The following is a 22,457-nucleotide window of genomic DNA, read 5'->3' as shown; positions in this document are numbered from 1 at the left end:
GTGGTATCAGACACAGGACCTGGCAGCTCCGGGGTGAGCTGCTTCTGCCTCTGCACCACCCAGAGCACCCTGCGTCTCCAGCTGGAAGGGGAGTGAGAAGCAGCAGCAGCAATCATGGCAACGCCAAATGGTTTTATTTCTTCGTGACCTCTCTCTTCTCTCTCTCATCAATAATTTACCGAAGGGTTTTGGTTTTTTTTCCCCGATGCAGCCACCCTCCCCCCCTTCTTTTCACTCTCTTTTTTGATGTGGAGAGAGGGGAGAAAAGGGGGCACTGGGAATTTTGTGCGGCAGCTTTTGTGGTGTGTTTTAAAGAGCTCGTGAAAGGACCCGGGTAAAGAAAGAGAAAGAAAGAAAGGGAAAAAAAAAAAAAAGGCACGAAGTGGTGGCGGGAGGGAGGAGGAGGAGGAGAAGAAAGAGAGAAAAGAGGCAGAGGGAAGAAGCCGGAGGAAAGAAGACTTTCAGCGCGGCGTTGCCGGGCGGTGCGGGTGTGTGTGCACGGGGGTGTGTGCAAGGGGGGGTGTGTGTGCGGGGAGCGGCTGCCGCTGCTGCCGGCGCTGCCTCCCGCGGGTGCGCGGCGCGGTGGCCGGCGTGGGGCGCGGAGCGGCGGCGCGGGCGGCCGCGGGTGCGGACCATGGGCTGGCGGCTGCTGCCCGCGGTCCTGCTGGCCCTGGCGCTGGGCGGCCCCGCGGCGCGGGCGCAGAACGACACGGAGCCCATCGTCCTGGAGGGCAAGTGCCTGGTGGTCTGCGACTCCAACCCGGCCACCGACGCCAAAGGCTCGTCCTCCTCCCCGCTGGGCATCTCCGTGCGGGCGGCCAACTCCAAGGTCGCCTTCTCGGCCGTGAGGAGCACCAACCACGAGCCTTCCGAGATGAGCAACAAGACCCGCATCATCTACTTCGACCAGGTAAGCGGCGGGGCAGGGGGGTGGGCCCCGCGGGACCGGGGTGCCCGTGCCCCCCGCCGGGACTCTCCCGGGAGAGATCAACAGGTGCCACCGCCCGCTCGCCCCGCGGGTCCCCCCGGCGCCCACACGGCGCCTGTTTCCTTAATTCCGGCAAAAAGCTGGGCCATGGGGGGCGGGCACCGAGGGGGACCCCCCGCCCCCCGAATCTGAGGAAGCGGAGGGGCCGGGCAGCTGGAGGCTTGGGGGGAGCCGGGGACAGCCGCCCCCTCGGGGGGGCATGTCACACCGCGCAGTTAGTTCCCCACTTGTCCCCCGGGGCTGGGGGGCGCGGAGCTGAGCGGGGCGCGGAGCTGAGCGGGGCGCGGAGCTGAGCGGGGCGCGGAGCTGAGCGCAGCGGGGGCGGCAGCCGCCGGGGCCCCGGGGCAGGGCGCTGCCGCCCCCCACCCTGCGCGGGGCTCCCCGAGGGGTGCAGGCTCGGACCCCGCCAGCCTCCGAGGGGAATGAGTCCCAGGAAGTGATGAGGGTGAAGCGGAGCCCCGAACGGGCTGCGCGGCGGGGGCGGCAGCCGCGGGGATGCGGGAGGCAGCGCTCGCTGAGCGCCGGGCGAGGACACGGCCCGGCAGCCCTGGGCAGGAAGGGGGTGTCCCCGGGTGCCAGCAGCCCGAGGAGATCTGAGACGGCTTCTGCAGGCTTGGAGAGAGGGAAAAACAAGAGCGAATGTTAAGGAAAAAAGATCATGCAACTTTTCTATAGCAAGCCCAGGTGGGTAGCAGAGCCCCTCTCAGCTGTCACTCCCACTTCATGTGGCCTCGGGCAAGTCCAAGGTAAATGAGACCGATGGTTATTTTGCTTCCTAGACTATATCATAATGAACGGTAAATTGTCGTGACAACTGAAGCCAGGTATGTCACGTAGCTTAATGCTGGCAATGCCACTTACCAGAACTTCACGGAGATTCCTAGTGGCTTTCTAGGGCTGTGGCTGGCGTAAAGGAGCCTGAAAATACCAATTAAAAATAAAGCATAATCAAGTGGAAAGAAAAATAGTCATTAAAGCAGATATTTAGCACATGGACGATGCACTCATTTAGTGTGTTCCCCTCTGCTACTGGTCTGTTTAATCAAACCCAAATTATGATTAGTGCTTACAAACCCAAACAGAGCAGCAAGGGCTCCCGGCCAGCTTCTGCTCAGCTACACCAGGTCTTTCAGTAACTCAGTCCGACTACAAACGGGTGAATAAATGGTATCGTTCACGTGCAGCCTTCCTCTCACAGCCTGAGACTTTCAGGAAGATGGTCTTGACCATTGTTTTTTAGCCCAAACCAGTATGCCACTCCCTGAATCAGTGTTTCAGTGTCATGGGAGGGGGGGGGGGGTGGTGGTGGTTGGGAATGAACATAAATGCCTCTTCTTCATCTCCTCTAAACATGGCTAGAAGAAAGGTCTTGAAGGTATGATAAAGCAGCAAAATAACATTTTCAACTCTAGGTTATTTATAGTAAAGTTGTACTATAAATATAACTTAGCTATTTTTATGAGTAATATTCTAACTTAATTGAGAACAGTAGCTAAACCAGTATAAATGTAAACGAAAAACATTTCCATAGATGAATGGTTTCTAAAATTAATAGTTTGTATTTCTTATTTAGCACTGCATACCTATACTAATTCCCATGCTATATTTTTTGTTTGTAGATCCTAGTAAATGTGGGCAATTTTTTCACGTTGGAGTCTGTCTTTGTAGCACCAAGAAAAGGAATTTACAGTTTCAGTTTTCATGTAATTAAAGTCTATCAGAGCCAAACAATTCAGGTATGTTGATCAGGTATGATTATAAATACTTTTACTTAAATTGTTTACTTAGAAATAGATCTTGTCTGAGTATTTAAAACTCTTTCAAGGAAAATTAGCTTAAAGCAACCTGTGGTGTAGAGTTGCTAAGAGTACAGTGAGTACCTTTAAATTGAACAGCTGTAATAAGGCAAGATCCTCACCTCAGATAAACCATCACAGCTCCACTTCTGTGCCCTAAGAACTGACTGTCTGGGGTGATACAAAAGTATCAACTAGAATGAATCACACAAGGCTGAAGCAGAACTCTTATATTTCACTTAACTGTGTAAATACTGTTTGAAGAATCATGTTTTGCTACAGGTTAAACTCACTGTTTTGACCACAGGAGTTTTGGGCATAGGTACCAGGTTTTATTATTTTTGTAACACTCTGTGACCTGGCTGGCAGGTCCTGATGCCAGGTGTCTGTTCCTGACACCACTCTGCTGTGGACAGAGGTTAGTTAAGGTGCTCTGCTTGCTCTCTGCTACTCTGAAAGGTTACACCTCTACAGAGGTACCTTCTAGGGAACCTTTATAGCAGTTCAGCCTTTTCTCCATCATATATATAACACATAAAAGCTGTGTTGTATATTAAAAAAAGAAGAGAAGGAGTGATTCTGCACTTCCTACTGTACCTTCATAGCAGCTGGAACTCCCAATGAAATACAAATACGCACTAGCTTAGAGAAAAAGCCTCTACGGTCCTGAACATCCCCTTGCTGAGTAAATTCCTTGAAGTACCTTCCTTAATCCTCATGCCAGGTGGTGCAATGTCTATAACATACAGACTGGCTTTGTAGAACTGGAAGCACATCTGTGGCTTCCCGTGTTTCCACCCCTGAGACCACCCAATTCATAGAAGTGTCTGATGCTTTTTTCCCTGATCTGTCTTGCTCCTGAATGTGGTTTTCAGTGTACAAAGCTGAGATGAGACTGATTTCTGCAGGAGTGATCAGCCATTTCTTTGTGGCAGCTCTGGCTTTGGGTTGCCTTTACTGGCTCCTGAGGAAAGTACAAGTGGCAGAGATGGCAGAGAGCTGGTGCAGGACACATTAACATGTCTGATGAAATTAATCTTCAGTTTACAACAGGAAATCTTGGTTCCATTCAGGTCAATGACAAAAGTCTAGGATGAAGTATTGACATCAAGAAATTCTCTATTATAAGCTATTTAATATGCTCAGACTTTGTTCCTTTCACTCTTTTAAATGCTGAAGGTTGAACTAGCCTAGGATAACTGTATGGCAGCCAGCTTCACTGGATTTAAAATATATATTGCCAAGAAGGATGTCAAGGCTTGGGTTCTGGGAGTCCTGTGCAGACTCATGCCAGGTTCTCAAACGTGGGAGTTGTGGGCTCATAACAGGGATTGTTAAAACCTGTAACATGACCTGAAATATCTTGAAGACAGAGTTTCTACGGTAGTGATAGATGGGTTTTGTTGGCTCAATTTTGGCATAGTTAACATGAGACCAGCTGCTGCAAACCTGTGTTGTGTCTTCTGCTGTGATTAAGATAGCTGTAAGATGATCTGCAGGGAAACCTGATCTAGAGAGATGGTACAGAATGAAAGAGATAAACCAACCCAAGCAATTGAGTAAACTCTTGATGCCCTTTTTTTTTTTTTTCATGTGTGCTAACTCGGAGGGAGGATTGAAAGCAGAGCAAACCAGCTTGAGTGTCAGCCACGTGCAGACTTAAACACTGCTAAATCACCTGAAGGCTTCCTACATAAGTGATGTTACTATGCCCCTGGAACATCTGTTAGTGCCATTAAATATCATTAAACTGAAATTGGTTCCCTGGGGACACCTGATTAAGTGGATTTCCCAGACAGGCCAATTTCAAATCAGGGCCAGATCCTGCTGCCCTGATTTATGCTGAGCACTAATTTATTCCATGGCAACTCCCATTAAAATTAATGGGAGCATATGCAAGGCCAGCATACTTGATATGAATAAGCATTTAATAATTCACCCCTCTGTGACTGCATTATAGCTGCTTAAAAAGAAAAAAAACAGAAGAAAGCTAATAGTTGGCCATGGGGAAATGAGAGATGCTTGGATGTGTCCATCCCCCTGTCTTTATCTACAGTGTCTGTGATGTTGCTTTCAGACCAGAGGCTGTGCTGACTTTCAGAAGTGTTGAGTAGAAAAATGGATTCAGTACCAAAACACCAGTGGAGTGGTTCATAAAGCCAAAGGTCTGCTCTAGGCTTTAAAATTAGGCTGCTGTCAGTGACGGAAGGGACATGTTTTGCTCTCGATGAGGTGTGAGTTCCCAGCCCACTGCAGACTCTGACATCCCATTAGGTGCCTGTACTGTATCTGTGGGTGCTGAAGTTTCTTGAAAATGTCTTTTTTGCTCGTGTGTGCCTAAATAACTGTGAGGCAGGCAAAGTGGAACAAGCTGAGACTGTAGCTTACAGGTCCATATCACCAGAGTTCCAACAATTAATGTGCCCAAGCAGCAGGTGACAGCAATGTCACATTCATTGCCCTTCCCACTGACCTCACCCAGCTGCAGGGTGAGCCCAGGAAACCCCAGCGGGCTTGTATACTCCAATTAAGTGTAATTATTAGCGTTAAACAGACAAACAAACAAGAAACCCCAGTGAAGATTGGGACTGTAGCAGACCTCTTACACTGTAGTTAATATTCACTGATATTTTTCTGTTAATTAGAGCTTTTCAGTGGCTTTTTCTCTTGTAGGTTAATTTGATGCTAAATGGAAAGCCAGTCATTTCTGCTTTTGCTGGGGACAAGGATGTCACTCGTGAAGCTGCTACTAATGGAGTCCTGCTCTATCTAGACAAGGAGGACAAGGTTTACCTGAAGTTGGAGAAAGGTAATCTGGTCGGTGGCTGGCAGTATTCTACATTTTCTGGCTTTCTGGTCTTTCCCCTGTAAAGTCAAATTTTCCTGTGACATTCATCCAGGTGTGGACTCATCATTGCCTCTGTTACATGAAGAGCATTTTATCATCATGGGATTGATGTTTCTTTATTGTTCTTTCATGGTTGAATATGGATTCTCTTTATGGATTTTGGCTCCATCAGAACTACTCAGAAGTTTCACAGAATCTTGTGTGTTTAAATACATTTGGATTGAGACTAAAGCAGACAATAAGTATCTATGCTTAATGTTACAGTCTAAAGCTGCCTGCAAGATTTATTCAGATTTCATTTACTGGACTTTCTGGATTCATGGGAGAAATGGATTTTCTTTAATTATGAAAATGACTGGCAACCAGGTCTCTAATTTAGGAGAGTTTGAGGTCAGACTTCAATCAAGAGTTAGTGTGTCGCTGCCAAAGAACTGTATATTGATATATTGGTCATACCTGTTTTTGTCATTGGGACTTAACTGACATGATCTATCCCATTGTCTTGAGAAAGGTAATTATTATTGATAAGTGGTTGACTTTAATTCTCCTCTGCGTGTAGTGTGTTGGATGGGTTACCCACATATTTATGCTCTGTCCCCATCAAGTCTAGCTCACATAAAGCTGAGAGGTTATGATTGCATTTTAGTTGGATGTGTAAGTATTCCTCTTCTCCACGTGCTGGTTTCTAAAAAGAAGCAGCAGAATCTAACCATTAAGGAAAATATTCTTACCAGGGTTAAAGGCATTCAGGCACAACTTTGCAAAACAGCTTTGCCCTGCAGGAAATCTCATGCTTGTTCTAATTAACATGATTGATAATAACTGCTTTATTAAAAACCTAAGGGATTCCTTCCTTAGACACAACCACTTTATTAGCTGGAGATGAGACCCCTTTGTTTGAAATTATGTCTGTTTTTCAAACCTTCTGATGTGTTAAAGGTATCATCCTGGTTTTGCCTTAACTCCATAACTGTATATAATTTTAGATCATATGTTTAACAAATATTACATCCAAATAGCTGGTACCTACCTGGGTGCAATATCTTTTTGGCTTTTTGTACAGGTCATAAGAATTCATAAACTTATTTATTATATCATTGTTACATAATAAAGATTAATGTATGTTAGCTGAATTTTTGACCTCTGGATTTTGGAAGTCACTTCATGCTATTTTTTTATTGGATATAATTATTATATGCAAAGTATAAGCTTTTGGGATTCACAGAAACTGTCCTGGGAGGCAGGCAAACTGTCACAGTTTAGTCTGGCAGAATCCTAGAGGTAATCAAATGATCTAGAAGAAACCTATGCATTTTACTTAAAAACATTTAGGCAGAAATCTTGGCTTCACTGAAGTTAGTGTTAAGAATCACATTGATTCCAAGAATTTTGGAAGAGAGCTGTGCTTTAGGTTTTGCTATCAGCATTATATTCCAGTGCATTCAAACTGCATATCAATTAAAAATGATTAGCAGTTCCTGTGAAAATGAAACCTCCACCCCTCGTGCCCAAAACAATACACTGAATTTGAGGGATATTTGTGCCTTGCCAGATCATGAAGGATAGAATTCTAAATTCTTGAGAAACATTTTGGATGCAAGAATGTCTAGCAATCTGGGACCTTATCTAAATGCCACTTTGGCCTTGGATTTGCTATTTTAGGGAACCTGTTTCCAGTTGTTCCCTTGTTAGCCAGGTGGAGGGTATCATGTTGTTCCAACTGCTGTAGATGGATATTTGACTGATTTTGAAGTCTAATCCATGCCTGGTTGATGTTCCAGATAAAAATGTCAGGGAATCAGTGGCACAAAATTGTGTCCAAATTCCTTATTTTTCTGGACTGAACATACAGGATTTTTTGGGGGAATTTCAGGAAGATAGCTGGGTACATTTGCACCCCTATTGGATAAGTCAAATGAGGAGGTAATTTCTTAGACCCAGTATTGTTTCTGCAGGGAATACTGTAGTTGGGAGGATGTGGAAAGACAAGGCAGGAAGGTGAATGATTTCCCCTGGCGAAAAATATACACAAGTTTTCCATTATGATGAACCAAAATGTATCACTACTGTACCCAAAAATGTGTGTGTGTATATATATGTGTATCTAAAAAACCCTGGGATTGCAGCACATAATATGCATGATATTATCAAAAGGTGATTTGTCATAAGAGTTTCTTTCAGAGAGGAACATCAGTATTTTGTATAAAATTGGTAAAATCTGAAAATCACCTTACCCATGGAGATATATGTAACGTAAAAGAAATATTGTTCCTACACAGAAGAAAAATGGCATTAAAGGTGTCAGTATACTTTTCAGAATTATCAAATGTATCTAATTTCTTTAGTTTGTAAACACATGATCTTTAAAAACTGCCTTTAGCATTCAGCAATAGTACTGAAATATATTAATATACTGTTGATTTCCCCATGGCAAAACATTTCTGATTGCTTCAGAGTCATTAACAGTTAGTTAAACCAGAGAGTCTAGGAAGTTATTAATTTAAGGAGATATGCTCTGATGGAAATGTCCTAAACTTTTCTCCTTAGCCTCTAAAATCAGAGTTACTAATTCTTTTGCTAAAGGCAAAAAAAATTCCAGAGAAGTGAAAGTTGCTGAAGAGCAGCTCATGTTACCTTCACACAACACCAGACACCAGCCCCACTCAGAGGAGGCCTCTTTCAGCTCACATTTAAACACGTTAATAATAACAACAAGCTAAGGCTTTCAGACTACCATTTGAGCTACTTTCCAGATCTTAAGCTCAATTTCATTGTATTGTCCCATGCCTCAGCTGGAGCAGTAAGAACTGCTCCTCTAAGAGGTGTCCTGAGTAGATACACTAGCCTGGATGGAGCTGGGACTGGAAACTTCTGTCTCCTTTCCTTTCTGTCTCCTATGTTACTGCTACAGTAGTTTTCTTCTTCACAAGCAGCAGCTCAGGAGACACTTCAAATTTCAAAGGGTATTTAAGATTAGGGGTTTGATTTTTTTTAAAAAAAATTTTAAGAGCTTTATTGAGCTGCTCTGGAAAGGTTAGAGCCAGATTTCTGCTCTTGTTTAATTTGTTGACGTTAGTCCTATTGATTTTGGTGGGGGCAGAGTTTCCCAGGCTGTGTGCATCCCTGCTGCAGAGCATGCTGAAGATCTGTACCCACAACCTTCCACATCCACCCACTTTGCAGTCAATGTTGTAGCTTTCAAAGGTTGATTGGGCATGAAAACTTTCTGGCCATGTGTGATGAAGAGAAGAAAACTGTTACTTTCTGAGAATAACCTATATATCATTATCAGTGATCACTTTAAAAGGGAGGGTAGTATTTTTACCCTTTAATTTACATTCTATTTTTATTTTATTCATATTTTATTATAAGATTAAGGGAAAAAAAAGAACCATATTGTCCTCCTACCGTGTTTCTGGTAGATCCAGGAATACCCTGGTCTCCTGGATTCATTCTGTGTAGAAAACTGCTCATTTCTGTTGATTCCTGTTTGCCACGAAGAGGGCAGGCTATATATGCCAAGCGACTGTGGAGCCAAAGAAGATACCAATCAAAAATACCCGAGTAATGGAAGTCTTTTTGGAAAAAGGCACTTTGAAAATTCCACAAGCATTTCTGTCTTGCCATAAAAAGGAAAAACTAATTTGGAAGCATAGAGAGGGAAAACTTAGTATTTCATTTTTATAAGCAACATTTTGCACTTGTTTTGTGTTAAATACATTGTTTTTCAAGCAGTATCCAAACATTTTAGAACCATGGAATCATAGAATTATTTTGGTTGGAAAATACCTTTAAGATCATCAAGTCCAACTGTTAACCCAGCACTGCCAAGTCCAGCACTGAACCATGTCCCTCAGCATCACATCTACATGGCTTTTAAATACCTCCAGGGATGGTGACACCACCACTTCTTGGGCAGCCTGTTCCAGTGCCAGAATATTAATTAAATTACTTTTGACAGGTCGAGGCAGAGTAAATACTGTAACCTCAGTGTTACTACTGAGAAAATGAAGGTGGGTTTGGGAAATGACCAGCCCTGTACCCAGTGCTGACTCACCCACTACTGGTGCTTGGTGCTGTTCAGTTTGTTGGATGGCTCTTTTTTCTTCTAGGAGGCTTTTTTTTTAAAGACAAGATGATTTTGGAGTGAATGGCATATTGCTATATTTCCTCTTCCGTATTATTTAGATGTCTATTTCTAGAAAGATAAATGCAGTGACACAGGAGTTTTAAATGACCTAAGAAACTCACAATTAGCTATCAACTCTGTCTTTTTTTTTTTTTTTTTTCCATCCCCCAAAGAACACATCTGCACTTCAAACAGCAGTTTTACAAGCAGGTTTTAGGATAGAGAAGATAAATGCAAGAAGCAGGATGTCATAATCACAAGGAAGCTGAACCATTAACATGAAATATGGGCTGAAGCAGAGAAGCAGATCTATGTTCTCTTAGAAAGGTTTCTGAGTGGGTAACGTTTTACCTTAGCAATTCAGTACAGTTGCCTTCCTGTTGTAAGAGCTCTTTATAATATTCAAGCTCTTTGTCTTCTAAAGACAATGTTTGTTAATCAGATGACTCAATGTAAATAAATGAAGATCCACAGTGACAGAATGTATTGGCTGGCACATACCACAACAACGTATTTTTATGTACTATTGTTGTCCAGACAGAAAAGGCTCCTTTGAGAAAACACATTGTCTTAAGACACTGAGCTGAAGTTATTTATCTGTTGCTGGTTAGGAAAGAGGGGGAAATAAAAACCCCTTTTCTACCCTGGAGCACTAAGGGGAATGCATACAGAGAATAATGATAAAAATCAGTCACTGTTGTGTAAGTGATGATGAGAATAATGGAAATGTGGCTTGAATAGCCTGTTTAGAGAAAGCTATGATCTAAGGCATTTGATGGAAACAATCACTGTTTTAATCTTCACAGTTTGGGGAAAGGGAACAAGTCTGTTGCATCATCTTTAACAGATTCGTTTCACTTTTTTTTTTTTTCCCATTTTTCCCTTCTGCCTAGTGGTTCAGTTTAGATGAAAAAAACAAAAAAAAATAGCCTTTCTGATCACTAAGAAAAGTTAATTTCTTAAGAGGAAGGGGGGGGGGGGATTTCTTTTTTCCCTGGTATCTGTTGTGAGGGGAAAAAAAACAACCAAGAAGGAGAGAGGAAGAAATGGCAAAGCTGATTTCCACTCAGCTTCACCTAACGATGCTCTTGGCTTATCATCCAGTTCAGTAATTGCCTGAACATGTTCTGCTTATCTGCATAATACTTTTCTACAGTGCATGATACTGACCCATCTTGGTAAGGCCACCATATTGTAATCTGATGGGTTTTAATCCTGCTGGAGGAAACTAGATGTAGAAGTGTAGTGCAGAGCACTGGAGATCAGCCAAGAAAAGAGCTTTATCTCTGTACTGAGACGTGTGCTTGGATTAACTCCTGCAAAGCAGGACTGTCATCCCCAAGGTACAAAAGGCAAATGTGTGTACAAACATTGACACACTCAAAAACAAGCTGAGAGGACAGAGCCTTCTGAATTACTGCTGACACAAGGAAAACCTCTAATCTCTTTGTGAGGACATTTAAATTCTCTGTATGGTTCTAATACTGGAAGCAGTCAGATCCCCAGGGCACCAGGGCAGAGTGACCAGAGCTCTGTGGAGGGGACAAGGCCTGCCTCCATGTGGAGGATCTGTATTGACCCAAGTGTTGGGAGCCTCTGTAGAAGTCTTAGAGCAGTATTACTACAGCCAGGCATGCTGTCAGCTTTCCTGGAGTTTTCCTCAACTTAAAAAGCAATGTTTGGGGTTTTATTCCATCCCTTTCTTTGCAAATGAAGATCTATTTACAGTGAACATATGGGATTCTCAGACAAAGTCAGTCTTCAAAATTAGCACTGTCTGAAAATAAATTTAAGAAAAAGTTCTAAGCATATAGCCAAATTTCTCTTAAGTTGAAGGCATGCAATTAAGTAGCAAAGCAAATTAAAATCAAAGTACATCTGTGCTCTACTACTCGACTAAACATAAAGGAGTAAAATGGATTCTGGCATCTGTCCCACGTACCTGCACAAAGAGCTCAGAAGCTCAGTCCAACAGTGTAAGAGCTCAGGACGCGACTGTTCCTGCTGTGCAGAGTGAGGAGCAGCCCCTGGGCAGCCTCACCTGGCACTGCTGGGGTGGCTTCTGCTCCTGAGATGCATTTGCAGGAAAGGAAGGTTAGAGCTGGGGTTGGAGCTTCTTCCTGCATCAACAGGGCTCGATGTGGCTCCTCCAGAGCCACTCAAGCACCCTGGCAGGCCTGACCAGCAACGCTCCGACCTACAGCAGGTTGCAAAATTTTACTTGAAACAATTCCAGAGCAGGAAACACCATTTGGATTCAATTACTGTTTGGAAAAGAAAGAAGCATTAGAAGAAATACATTATTTTTGCAAACAAAAGAAGAGAATTGTTTTGGATCAAAAAGCTTCTGCGTTCAATTTTAAACTCATGCTTCATTTGAAAGATGACCTTGGTTCAAATGGAAAAGAGAAAGAATTAAAATGGAAAGAAAGCATTTGAACTTCTGAAATAAATATTTGAAAAGAAAATGTTTAGGCTGCTCTAAAATAATTCTTGTCACTGGAATTTCATTTGGGTAAAAATTACACAATTTGGGAAGTTAGTTCAGATTTTTTGGGTTACTGTATTTCCAAATCTCTCCTTTATTTTTTTGAAAGAAAGAAAAGGTTTTTCCCTTTTATCTTATGAATTGATTTGCTAAAGCACACAAAGCTGTCTGTTGAAAGGTCTGCTCAAAGATTTCACAAACTGTGAGGGTTTTTTTTTAATTTCAGAATATATCTTTAGTGTCACAGGGAGGGCTATTTTCTTCTTCAGGGAGGGCCAAACACTGCAGATTTCCTCTGTTGAGAAAACCTGAATCATGTTAAACTCACCTGGCTTGGAGATTTCACTAGAGGCTCATATTTCAAGTTCAGTGAAATTTTCATTAAGACCTTCGACACGTCAGGGTCAGGCTGTAGAAGAAGGGGTACAGGTTTCTCATAAAAGACATTTTGTGCCTACAACCTGGCTCCACCATCACCCTCAGCTACTGCTTCCTAACATGATGCTGGTGGCCAGATTCAAATTCTGGTTGTCTTGCCAGATGCTCAGCACTGGATAAGCACCTGGTCAAGAAGTGTAATCAGTCCCTGCAAAGCTGAGGTAGAGGGACATGTGTCCTCTTACCCTTCCCACACCAGGTGCCACACTCCCTGAATTCCTTTCCTCTCTGTGGACTTGTGGCCAAACAGAAACATTAATGTTGAAATTAAGATCAGTATTGAAATACTGACACACATGTTGGCTTAGTTCAACAGTTATTAGTGCAGGTGTGTGCTCAGTTAACCAACCACTACCTGATTTGCCCCTGTTGGACAATGTATTTTTATTTTTTTATTTTTTTTAATAAGATAAGACAACCAGAGGCCTGTATGAGCACTGAAGAAAGTTACCAGCTGTCTGAGAAGGGATTCAAGTCCAGACCTGGCAATTGCAAAAAGTCATACAGAGCAGCTGTAGTCACCAGTGCACAGGTGGAACTAACCAAGGCAATGCAGATTTATAGCTAGAAAGGCACAAGATAACCTGATGTACACGTAACCTGTTTAAGGACACTTCATTTCTCATTTCTTTGGGAGAAATAAGCTCTGGTTCATTTCTAGAAAGCAAAACTGTAATCCAAATAATGAAAAGACTTGAAGAATGAATACTTACCCCACAGGAATATTAAGGCAGTCACTGCTGTCTAAGAGAAATGAATTCTGTAGTGGCATCATGTGCTTTAGTTTCTGTGGACTGTTTAAACGGTTCCTACCAAAATAATAAAGGCTTCTGAAAACCATCTATCTTTGTCTTGAATTCAATACAGGTATACTAAGATTGTCTGGTTTAGTCTGTAGTGAACAGTTACTCACTGAGCATGATTCAGCTGTCATGTACTTTTTGTGCAGGAATTACTTAACTGGATGAGTATGGAAAAGACTTTTCTTCAGGTCTCCGAGGGACAGCTGAGGGTGTATAACTTTGATTGAAAATGTTAGAAACAGAAAATACCTTAAGTTAAAAATTCTGACTGAAAGCTGCAATCCAAGTCCCCAGTTTATATAAGTTGTACTGAATATTATGCACATACATCTGGTGGAAAAGGCTGTGTGGGTTTTTTTCCTGCTTGTTGGTCCCATCTAAGACATAGAGCTGGATTAACTGGGGTTTCCAGTAATGATAACATGCAAGATAACAATTGTGAGCATTTCAAAACTCTGACCATTTGTCAAAAGCTCATCCTGAGATGAGAAGTTTTACCAAGCACATAGTCTGGGTTTAAAGATGAAAGATTGCTCAAAAATGTCCAAATGTAGCAAGGACACTTTATGGAGAAAAAAACCCCAAAGATGGCTCACAATATTGTGTTTCTTTAGATGCAGGGAATAAAACCCTGATGTGCAACACCACCTGCAAAGCTTGCAAAAATAACATTGAAAAAGTCTTTTAAAAACGTCTGCATCTTAGAACAGCGTGATATTACTGGGAGTTTGGGCCCCCAACTGACGTATGGAAGAGTCAGGGAGAAGCTTCTGCTTTGCCCTGAGTTTGTCTCTCCCAGACCTCAGATGTATCATTAAAGCCACTGGGTTGTTTGGTGCTAGGTAACAAGGGGAAAGTCTACAGAGGAGTAATGTCTGTCCAGATCACAGACCATTCAGCCTAGCGTGATATGAAAAGAAGTGACAGCTTTCCTTGGTGCTCCTCCTGGCTGTTAGCACCCAGGCTGTGCTGGAGGGTTCTGCTGAAGGTGAGAAAACTGGCTGCCTCCTCCTGCTGTGCATGAGTGTCAGTAGAAAAGTCCTCATCTCATACATTGTTAGTGACAATGGGAACATGCTGTTTAAGTAGTAAATAAATCAGTAGCCATTTAAGTGAAGTTGCCCACTGTGGAGCTGTGCAACTTGAGGGGCAAGCCAGGGATGCCTATAAAATTAGTCTTTTTTCTACAGTAAATCTGAGTTTAAGGTGTTCAAAAGGCATTGTTAAATTTTTTCTTTCTTCTGGAAAGCTCAGCTAAGGAATTTGGTTTTCATGATGCCCCTTAGGGTACCCACAAAGTAATAAGTCAGCATCATTTTCTAGCTGCAGTTGATAACATTTATTGCTAATTCTTTAAACCCTTCTTTAAAAGAAAACAAGTCTGCAACCTGCACTGCACCCTCAGGAATAATCTTTCTTTTCCTCAGTTTGGTAATTCAATTGTGACTTGTAAACTTGTGCAGTTGTAGCAAAAAAAGTATACAGTCAACTCTAATCTATCTGGAGGAAAGTAAAAAGTGCTTACCAGTACTGGTATAGTAAATCCTGGCTGCTTTATTAAATAAATGTAGAATTTCACTCAGAAGCCTTAAGGAAGAAGAGTTTTAGAATAGCTGAACAATTTAGCACATTCTGAAGCTGAATAAAGATTGATTCATTTTTGGAGTGAGATTTAAACTGATGGCATACCAAAGCCAACTTAAATTAAATTGAAAAGTATAGGCATTATTTATGTCTTCTGAATTGTGAAAGGCAAAACAGCCTACTGGAAAAATTATTGTGTCTCATAATCCTTCTGGAAAAACACAGATCTAAAAAAGATCTCATAGCTATTTATAATTATAAGTCAGATCTTGAGTAGTCTTTACATAATCATTGCACACATCAGCAGGACAAGATGCAGCAGAGAGTTAAGCACATGTTTCATGCTAAAAGCTGAAGCAATTTCATCACATTTGATCTACTTGCTTCCATGTCTAAAATAAAATCATGTCTGCTTAATTTTTTGTTGCACCAACAGAAAAGACTTTACAAGGATAGGTAATGCTTAACAAAGTAATTTGACATGCAATCAACCAACCAGATTTCTCTTGCTGTGCTAAACCAAGGCCATCACTCAAAGATGAAATCCCCTCCCCTCTCCCAGGAGTCTGACAAACTGTAACAGCATGGGTGGATTTGGGCACCAAACTCTGCCTTCAGAGAAGGACAAAGTCAAGATGATTCACAGTAGTATTCATAAAAAATCTGTTGTCTTCTAGCAAAGGAAGGGATATGACAAGACAATGAACATTAAAACCACACCCACTTTATCCCAGGTGAGGTTCTGGGAGCAGATGTTGCTTTAGCTGCTTTGCTCTGGCAAAACATTGTGAAATGAACCCTTACAAAATTATAAAAGGCAAACTATTTTGTTCAAAGAAAGAACAAAAGGGTGGAAGCAAAGATTGAGGGAGATTTCTTACAAGCAGAATTTACTATTATTTCTTCCTTTGTATTATTGCAAAAAGATGAAGTTTTACTGAAGAGTCTTCTTTCTTTGAATGAGTCATGGTAATAATATGACATTTTATACTGCTTGCCTCATCTGTGGAAATTCTCTTATGTCAAAATAGTCTAGCACTGCAGAGCTGTCCTTATCACAGCTGCAGAGAAAGAGAAACTGAGTCACAGACAATTTACTTGCTTGGTCTGTCCTCAGTCACCCTGGGAATGATTATCAGAAAGGGACACAGATCTCAGGTTCCCAAAATCTGCTCCCCAGCTCTAATTCCTTTGACTTTAGTAATCAGAACAATTTTAAACAATGATCTTCACTATGATCTCACGTAGCTTGGTGTAAAGAAGAGAAAGCTCAACTTACATTGGGTTACACAGTCACAGAGGTGCAAAAATGCACTTGAGAGCTGAGCAGGGTCACAGCTTGGAAAAAATGCATTTCTACCACATAGGGTCATGCCAGAAACCACCAGAGAAGGAGGAGAGTAAAGTCTGTCTGGTCAGTTGATTCTGACCTCCTGCAAATTCACCACAATGGGGTTTTAATATCTTTTGTTGATAGAGCATGAGCCAGGTGATGAAGCAGATGAGTGTCATATACATGCTGGGATCGACTGGACTCTGTGAGAGTAGGAGTCTGCAATTCAATCCTTCCTGTACAGTGTACTCCTGTCTTTTATACAAAAACACATTTGATACATCTAAGTAATTATATAGGCTTTGGAAATCTAGACTTGTTTTAGCATCTCTAAATACTTCACATATTTTTATTCCCCCAATATAACCAAGGTTATTGCCAGTGCAGAAGCACCGGCATCGAGAGGGTTACAAAATATATTACCCTTTAATGTATTAAAGATGCTTTCTCAAAATTCATACTGGCATTGGGAACACACAAATTCCCTTTGGCACTCTGTCTGATGTTGTCTACATAGATTGAGGCGAGTGCTTGGCATTTATCTTTGAAATGGTTAGGCACTGGATTATTTATGTATTTATGCATCATGGTTTCTAGCTGCTTATTCTTTACTAACAGATAAGGAGTCCCCATTTAGACTTAGAAATGTAAGTCTGGGTGAAGTGGTGATACTGCAGAATATGCCTATGCTGGTAGGAGTGTAAGCAAGATTAATTTATGTGGCCACAAGCTACCAGGTCACTGGTCTTGAACACAGCACTGTTGGTAAAATGTAGTTAAGCCAGTACTTTGGAGACAATTCTGAATGGCTTTCATGTTGGTCATATGACTGCATTTAATTCCCCTGCTACACAAGTATTTGTTGGGAGGAGGCTGGATATCCTTGTTAGCTATGTAAGTAAAAAGAACTTTAAACATGAAATTAAACAGGATTAAATAATCTTAATTCTCTCTAAATTCTAAAGTCTCCACCTCTGTAGGAGTTGCAGTAAAACAATTCCAGCCCCTTAAACACTGAGGCATGTGTTGAAGGGCAAAGCAAAGTGTAGTACACCAACAATATTTTTTTTTCCTCTTTGAAGTTGAAGAATTTTGGAATTTTCCACAGAGAAAGCAAGAACCAGACAGCACAGGGACATTTCTTTGCTCCCAGCTTTCTTCCTAGCTACTATTTTACAAAAAATGTTATAGAATTCAACAGTGCAGTTTAGCAAAGTTTTTCTCAGCTCTGTGCTCATTACGATGGTTCTGGAGGCTACAGAAATGCCTGTAAGCTGCTCAAATAAATCAGGTCACTAAGTGAGGGTCAGAGCTCAGTGTGCTTAAAAACTGGTACTAATTCAGCCCAAATCAGCTCACAGGGAGAACTCAGACTCACTTTGGTTACTTAATTTGCAAGTCTTGGGGCCTTTTTGGCTATCAAAGGAGCACAGCTGACTGCTGAGTCTGAGCTAGGAAATAAAGCAAGCGGAAGAAATGTGTGAATGAGGTGACTAGAGCCTCTGCTACTGGTTTTTGGTTTGTTTTGTTTCAAATTTCTTTTTGCAATATGGCCTCAAGCACACAAAAATAAGAAAACCTATGCTTTATTGGAGTGGTCTGGCCAGAACTGCTCTACTCAACAGATGACCAACGGATCCTTAAAACACAGTGTTCTTATCTGATATAGGAAACCCCCTCCAGAAAGTGGAACGTATTGCTGAGTGTTGTGAGAAGAAAGCTCTAAACTGCAATCTTGAAATTCAGATTTCCAGGGCTGGGGGGACTTAAGTCAACACACAGAGTCCTAACTCACCCCTGTGATTTTAGTAAAAGTCACATCCCAACTCAGAATGGCATTAATTCTGCAGAAATGGTGGGGAAAATCATACATATTTCATACTGGGACTTCACTTTGATTCATTCTTATTCCAGTTTCTGTATATTTACAACTTTGCAAAGCTCTCAGGGTGGACTGGATGATTTGTCTTGACATATGTGGGATTTGTCAGCAACTACGTGTGTTTGAGACACTGGTACGGACGCCCACTTTACGCTGCCTTATGCAGCCCATGTCTTTGTTGTGAAGCAGCATGTTAAAGCCTCAGTGCAAATGCTCTGTTTAGGGTTAAAACAACCTTAGATGAATTTCAGAGGAGTGCTGGGGTGGTTTATGCTATTCCATACTTAAGGCACTTTTCTTCTCCTGAGCATTGAACATTTTTAGTACACTCCTAATTGACGTACTTTATATCTTTGGTTGAGTATCTTAGATTGTTTCTTTGGGAAAAAAAAAGCAAAAGCAAAAAAAAAAAAAAAAGCCATAAGCAAGCAGAAGCAATGCAACTGGGCCGCTTAGTGTTTTCTGCACCACTGTTGTGCAGGGGTGTGGGGTGGTCCCTGGTCCAGAGAGCTGCTGGCTGAGCAAGACTTGCGCTAGGGAGCAGCAGTCAGGGGCAGAGAGCAAACAGCCCCTGTAGTCAGCGTGGCCACTGAAGCTGTGACTGCTCCAGAGATTTGTCTCCTTTCCACACCAACAGCAAGCTTGTTCAGGACAGCTGTTCAACACTTTTGAATGCACAGTGTATTTATAAATACAGAGGCTGATTCACAAGAGTCAAACTTGCTGATCTGTGAACTGGGCCAGCTCTGCTTATTCTGCTTTCCATTTGACATGGCTAAAATCGTCTTACTTGCTTTCATGAGACTTTGGCTAAAGCCTTTCATTTACTGGGTCTGCAGTTTCTCAGGAAGACTGTGAGATACTTTCTATTGAATTTGGATCTGAAACTTATAGAGACTCAGCCTATTCCTATCGTGTAAAATCAAACCTAGATTTGATGACATTTCAGCACCACAGGTAAGATCTTTTCTCAATCAGAAGGTCTGCAGAGCCTACACAATGGCAGTCAAATTAACAGCCTTAAAAACAAAGACAGACAGAAGCATCTTCTAATAGGGCATTTCGGTCTAGGAAGACTGGCATTTGCTTTCACTGCATGGTGATAATGAAGCTGTTTGCTGTGTCCTTTTTCAGATAATTCAGGCATTCACTGTGTGGCCACAGCTTAGAAAAGTAGCACTTCAAGGAACTCAACAGATAACCCTTCATTTTCCAATGCAAAGAAAGCATAAGAATAAAACTAGTCCTGATTGTTAACAAAGATATATTGAGTTACTGATGAGTTCAGCATCCCCTTTGCATCCTGCTGACTGCTTTCATAAAGTTCTACTTACTGCTGTCTGCCAAGGTTGTCTGACTCTGTTGCGTATGCACAGATAATAGAGTCTTAAAAAAATAGCAGATAACTGATAATCTTCAGCCCCTTCACTAAGGCCACCCTCCTCCAGAGCTGCACCCTAAAGGAAGGAGCAGGATAAAGACTAGAAGAAGGCAAAGAGTGTGCTGTACAGGACAGGAAAGGGGTTACAGAAAATTGGCTCCAATTAGGAATCCAGCTTGTTTCCCTAAATCTATCAGCTTATTGCTCAGTGTCTTCAATGGGCAAAGTAAAACCATAGGTGAGCACATGGGTACAGGTTTGAGGTCAGTTGACAGAGCCATAACTACCATAACTTGCCTGACAGTAAGTGATTGAGGTTTAGGTAGTTTATAAACTACTCTGCTTACCTACAGGAATAGATATTTTCTTATTTGAGAGGGATTGTAAGGACTGTGGACAGAGAGGGACCTCATGTGACAAGAAAAGTTGGTACTGATATAGAATTAGGAAAAATACCCTACTGGTAATGAAAATCATAATGTTGGATTATAACCTGCATGTACTTCAGATCTAAATGGACAGATTAAAGGTCAAAATAGAAGACTAAAAGTAGAAAAATAACATTTTAGGATAAGCAGCTAAAACGATTAAGAACATCTCAAAGTTGTAGGTAGTTTCTGTAAAATACTCTGGTGAAATCCAGATTGCTAGAAATCTTCAAGCCAATGTTTGAAAAATACCAGCCAGTAAGAATCTGGAAATCTGAGCCCTTTGGAAGTCACTTGTTCTGTTAAATGCTTAAGTTCTCACCCATCTTTTTTCTGTCCTCACCAGCACTTTTGGATTTAGCCACAAAAGGTCTCTAGGATTCAGCCCCTGTTTGAAGCCTCAACCTGTCTAGATTTGGGTAAAAATAAACCATATTTTATTGTCTTTTATGAAGTAGAGCAGCAGCATCTGGCAAAACAGACACTGGTGTGTATGTTGCAGGTTTTCACGTGGTGCTATCTCACCCTTCCCTAAGATGCAGAGAGAAGTTTGTTAACATGTAAACCAACATGTAAACTCTCCCAGGAAAACCTGACAAGATCCTTTTTATCTTGCAGGGCTGTAAACTGGGCCATAACCACGTCCATCCCTGCAGCTGCCTAATAACTTTTAATTGCTTTGTAACTCAGAAGCAAATTGTGTTGATTTAATTGTGTTATAAAAGAAGGGTTTGCTATTATTTCTTTGCAATGTGCAAAAAGCTGGCTTGCTGTTTGGAGAATTTACTGTCTCTTTTTCTTTTTTCTTTTTTAATTTCAAGTTAATAGCTCTTCTGACAAACATGAAAGAAATGTATTTATGACGTTATCATCTCAGTTCCCATATACCTCAGTCTTGGAATGTGTCATCACTTATTCAAGTGTTAGCTTTTGTTGTAAGTTTTCCTCATTCTAGTTTTATTGAAAATTTAAAGAATGTAATGAAAGCATAATCCTGATACTTAATTATGGCATAAGCCTGGTAGAGTTCATGCATAACAAAAATGCCAAGGCCTGTATATTCTGCTAGAAGCCCTTACTTTTAAACAATGCAATTCATTATCCTTGAACATCCTGGAGGTTTATTGCTTCAGATAAAAGCATTCAGAGCACCTTCTCTAAGATTATTTCTAGAAGGAAACCAATGTGGAATAAAAGATAATTGAAGTATCTTTGACAGACAGGTTGGTTTTTTTAAGGAAGTGTGCTGGTTTAATAAAGAACCTCCTTAAACAAATTTATGAGAAACTGTTTTGCATAGAAGATTTTGGTTTATGTCAGCCTAGGTCATAATTTACTTTATTCTGTGCCTTTAAATATACCATTGTACATTTACATTGGTGATCTGGATGCCAGTTTAATTATCTAATGTCAGCTTCTGTAAGACTGATAAAACTATTAAAACAGAAATTCGGTGCTAGAGGGGAATGATGCTACTAAAACTGAAAAATAGCCCTTTAGTTCTGTCAGCAATACTGGCACTGCTGAATTTCCTTCCAATACAAAAGGTGTTTGGTGCAAGTACTGCTGAATGGAAGCCCACGATCATATGATGAAGACAGACAGAGCTAAATCTGAGAGCTGTGCCTTGAAGAATTATAGTAAGGTGGCTATTTTACTGCAGTAAGGATTTTGACACTAATTTGACTGACTGCTGTATGTATCTTCTGGAAGAGGAAAAAACCAATCCATTAAAGTGCTACATTTAAATAAAAGCCCCCAGCAAATTGCTTGCCACAGAGAGCTGTTTGCATGAGAAAGAAGCAAGGACATAAGATGCTTTTTCAAACTAGTGGCATATGTTTTCTTGATAAAATGTGTAATTCTCTGCTTCTCGTGGTGCGTTTTAGCCATCAGGTCTAGCTGAAAGAAACGGACACTGGTTTTATCAGTTTGATTCAAAAACAATGTATATTTCCAACAGCCAGGTTTAGTAATACTGTCTTATGGAACAGCTTTTATTTTGTTTAATCAATGATATTGATTTCCCTTTAAATATAAAGATTGCACAGTTCAACACTGGATGCATCAACAGTATTTTAAAGATGAAGTGACTGCCTGGTTGGTTAAAGTTTCTTCTCAATATATCACCCTTTGTTTAACAATTTTGTTTAGAATGAGTCTTCATGAATTACTGGCTTTTGCTCCTTAATAGTGAAAGCTTTATAGTATGATAAATAAAGTTTTAATCAGTTTTCAAGGCTCCATATATGCATTCTGGATTATTTTTTATCATTAACTTTATTTAACTAAAATACCATTGTTCAGGGCCCCAGGGGTCACACTGGGGGTTGCAGGCTGCTGGGGGCACATAGTCATG

At 41.3% G+C, this 22,457-nt stretch overlaps 1 protein-coding gene and 1 long non-coding RNA gene across 5 annotated transcripts; one reads left to right on the top strand and one right to left on the bottom strand.

Annotated features, from left to right (window-relative positions):
* Positions 1 to 394: 394 nt before the first annotated feature.
* CBLN4 (cerebellin 4 precursor) lies at positions 395 to 20,972 on the top strand. 4 transcript variants are annotated; one of them, XM_051633168.1, is made up of 4 exons: positions 395 to 910; positions 2,608 to 2,724; positions 5,458 to 5,593; positions 20,717 to 20,972. In XM_051633168.1, exons 1-4 carry the CDS (start codon positions 635 to 637, stop codon positions 20,722 to 20,724), a joined length of 537 nt encoding a protein of 178 aa, XP_051489128.1. In that variant the 5' UTR covers positions 395 to 634; the 3' UTR covers positions 20,725 to 20,972. The 4 variants fall into 4 exon arrangements, with proteins under 4 accessions (XP_051489128.1, XP_051489125.1, XP_051489126.1 ...); XM_051633165.1 differs by lacking the exon at positions 20,717 to 20,972 and adding an exon at positions 5,685 to 6,765; XM_051633166.1 differs by lacking the exons at positions 2,608 to 2,724; positions 20,717 to 20,972 and adding an exon at positions 5,685 to 6,765.
* On the bottom strand, positions 1,272 to 5,650 carry LOC127390965 (uncharacterized). Its single transcript, XR_007890976.1, has 3 exons — positions 5,578 to 5,650; positions 1,850 to 1,906; positions 1,272 to 1,600 (listed from the first exon to the last, which is right to left on the bottom strand). It is a non-coding gene; the product is annotated as an uncharacterized LOC127390965 (long non-coding RNA).
* Positions 20,973 to 22,457: the final 1,485 nt, after the last annotated feature.

Source organism: Apus apus, chromosome 15 (genome assembly GCF_020740795.1).
Source record: "Apus apus isolate bApuApu2 chromosome 15, bApuApu2.pri.cur, whole genome shotgun sequence".
NCBI lineage: Eukaryota > Metazoa > Chordata > Aves > Apodiformes > Apodidae > Apus > Apus apus.
Note: the sequence above shows the minus strand (reverse complement) of the source record. Positions and strands in the feature narration are given on the sequence as shown.

What these genes read in the sequence shown, in the direction of transcription:
- CBLN4 (XM_051633165.1), top strand. Translation starts at nt 635, where the DNA reads ATGGGCTGGCGGCTGCTGCCCGCGGTCCTGCTGGCCCTGGCGCTGGGC. An exon ending in GCATCATCTACTTCGACCAG is followed by an intron (nt 911 to 2,607) that starts GTAAGCGGCGGG and finishes TTTTGTTTGTAG; the next exon opens with ATCCTAGTAAATGTGGGCAA. An exon ending in TTACCTGAAGTTGGAGAAAG is followed by an intron (nt 5,594 to 5,684) that starts GTAATCTGGTCG and finishes ACATTCATCCAG; the next exon opens with GTGTGGACTCATCATTGCCT.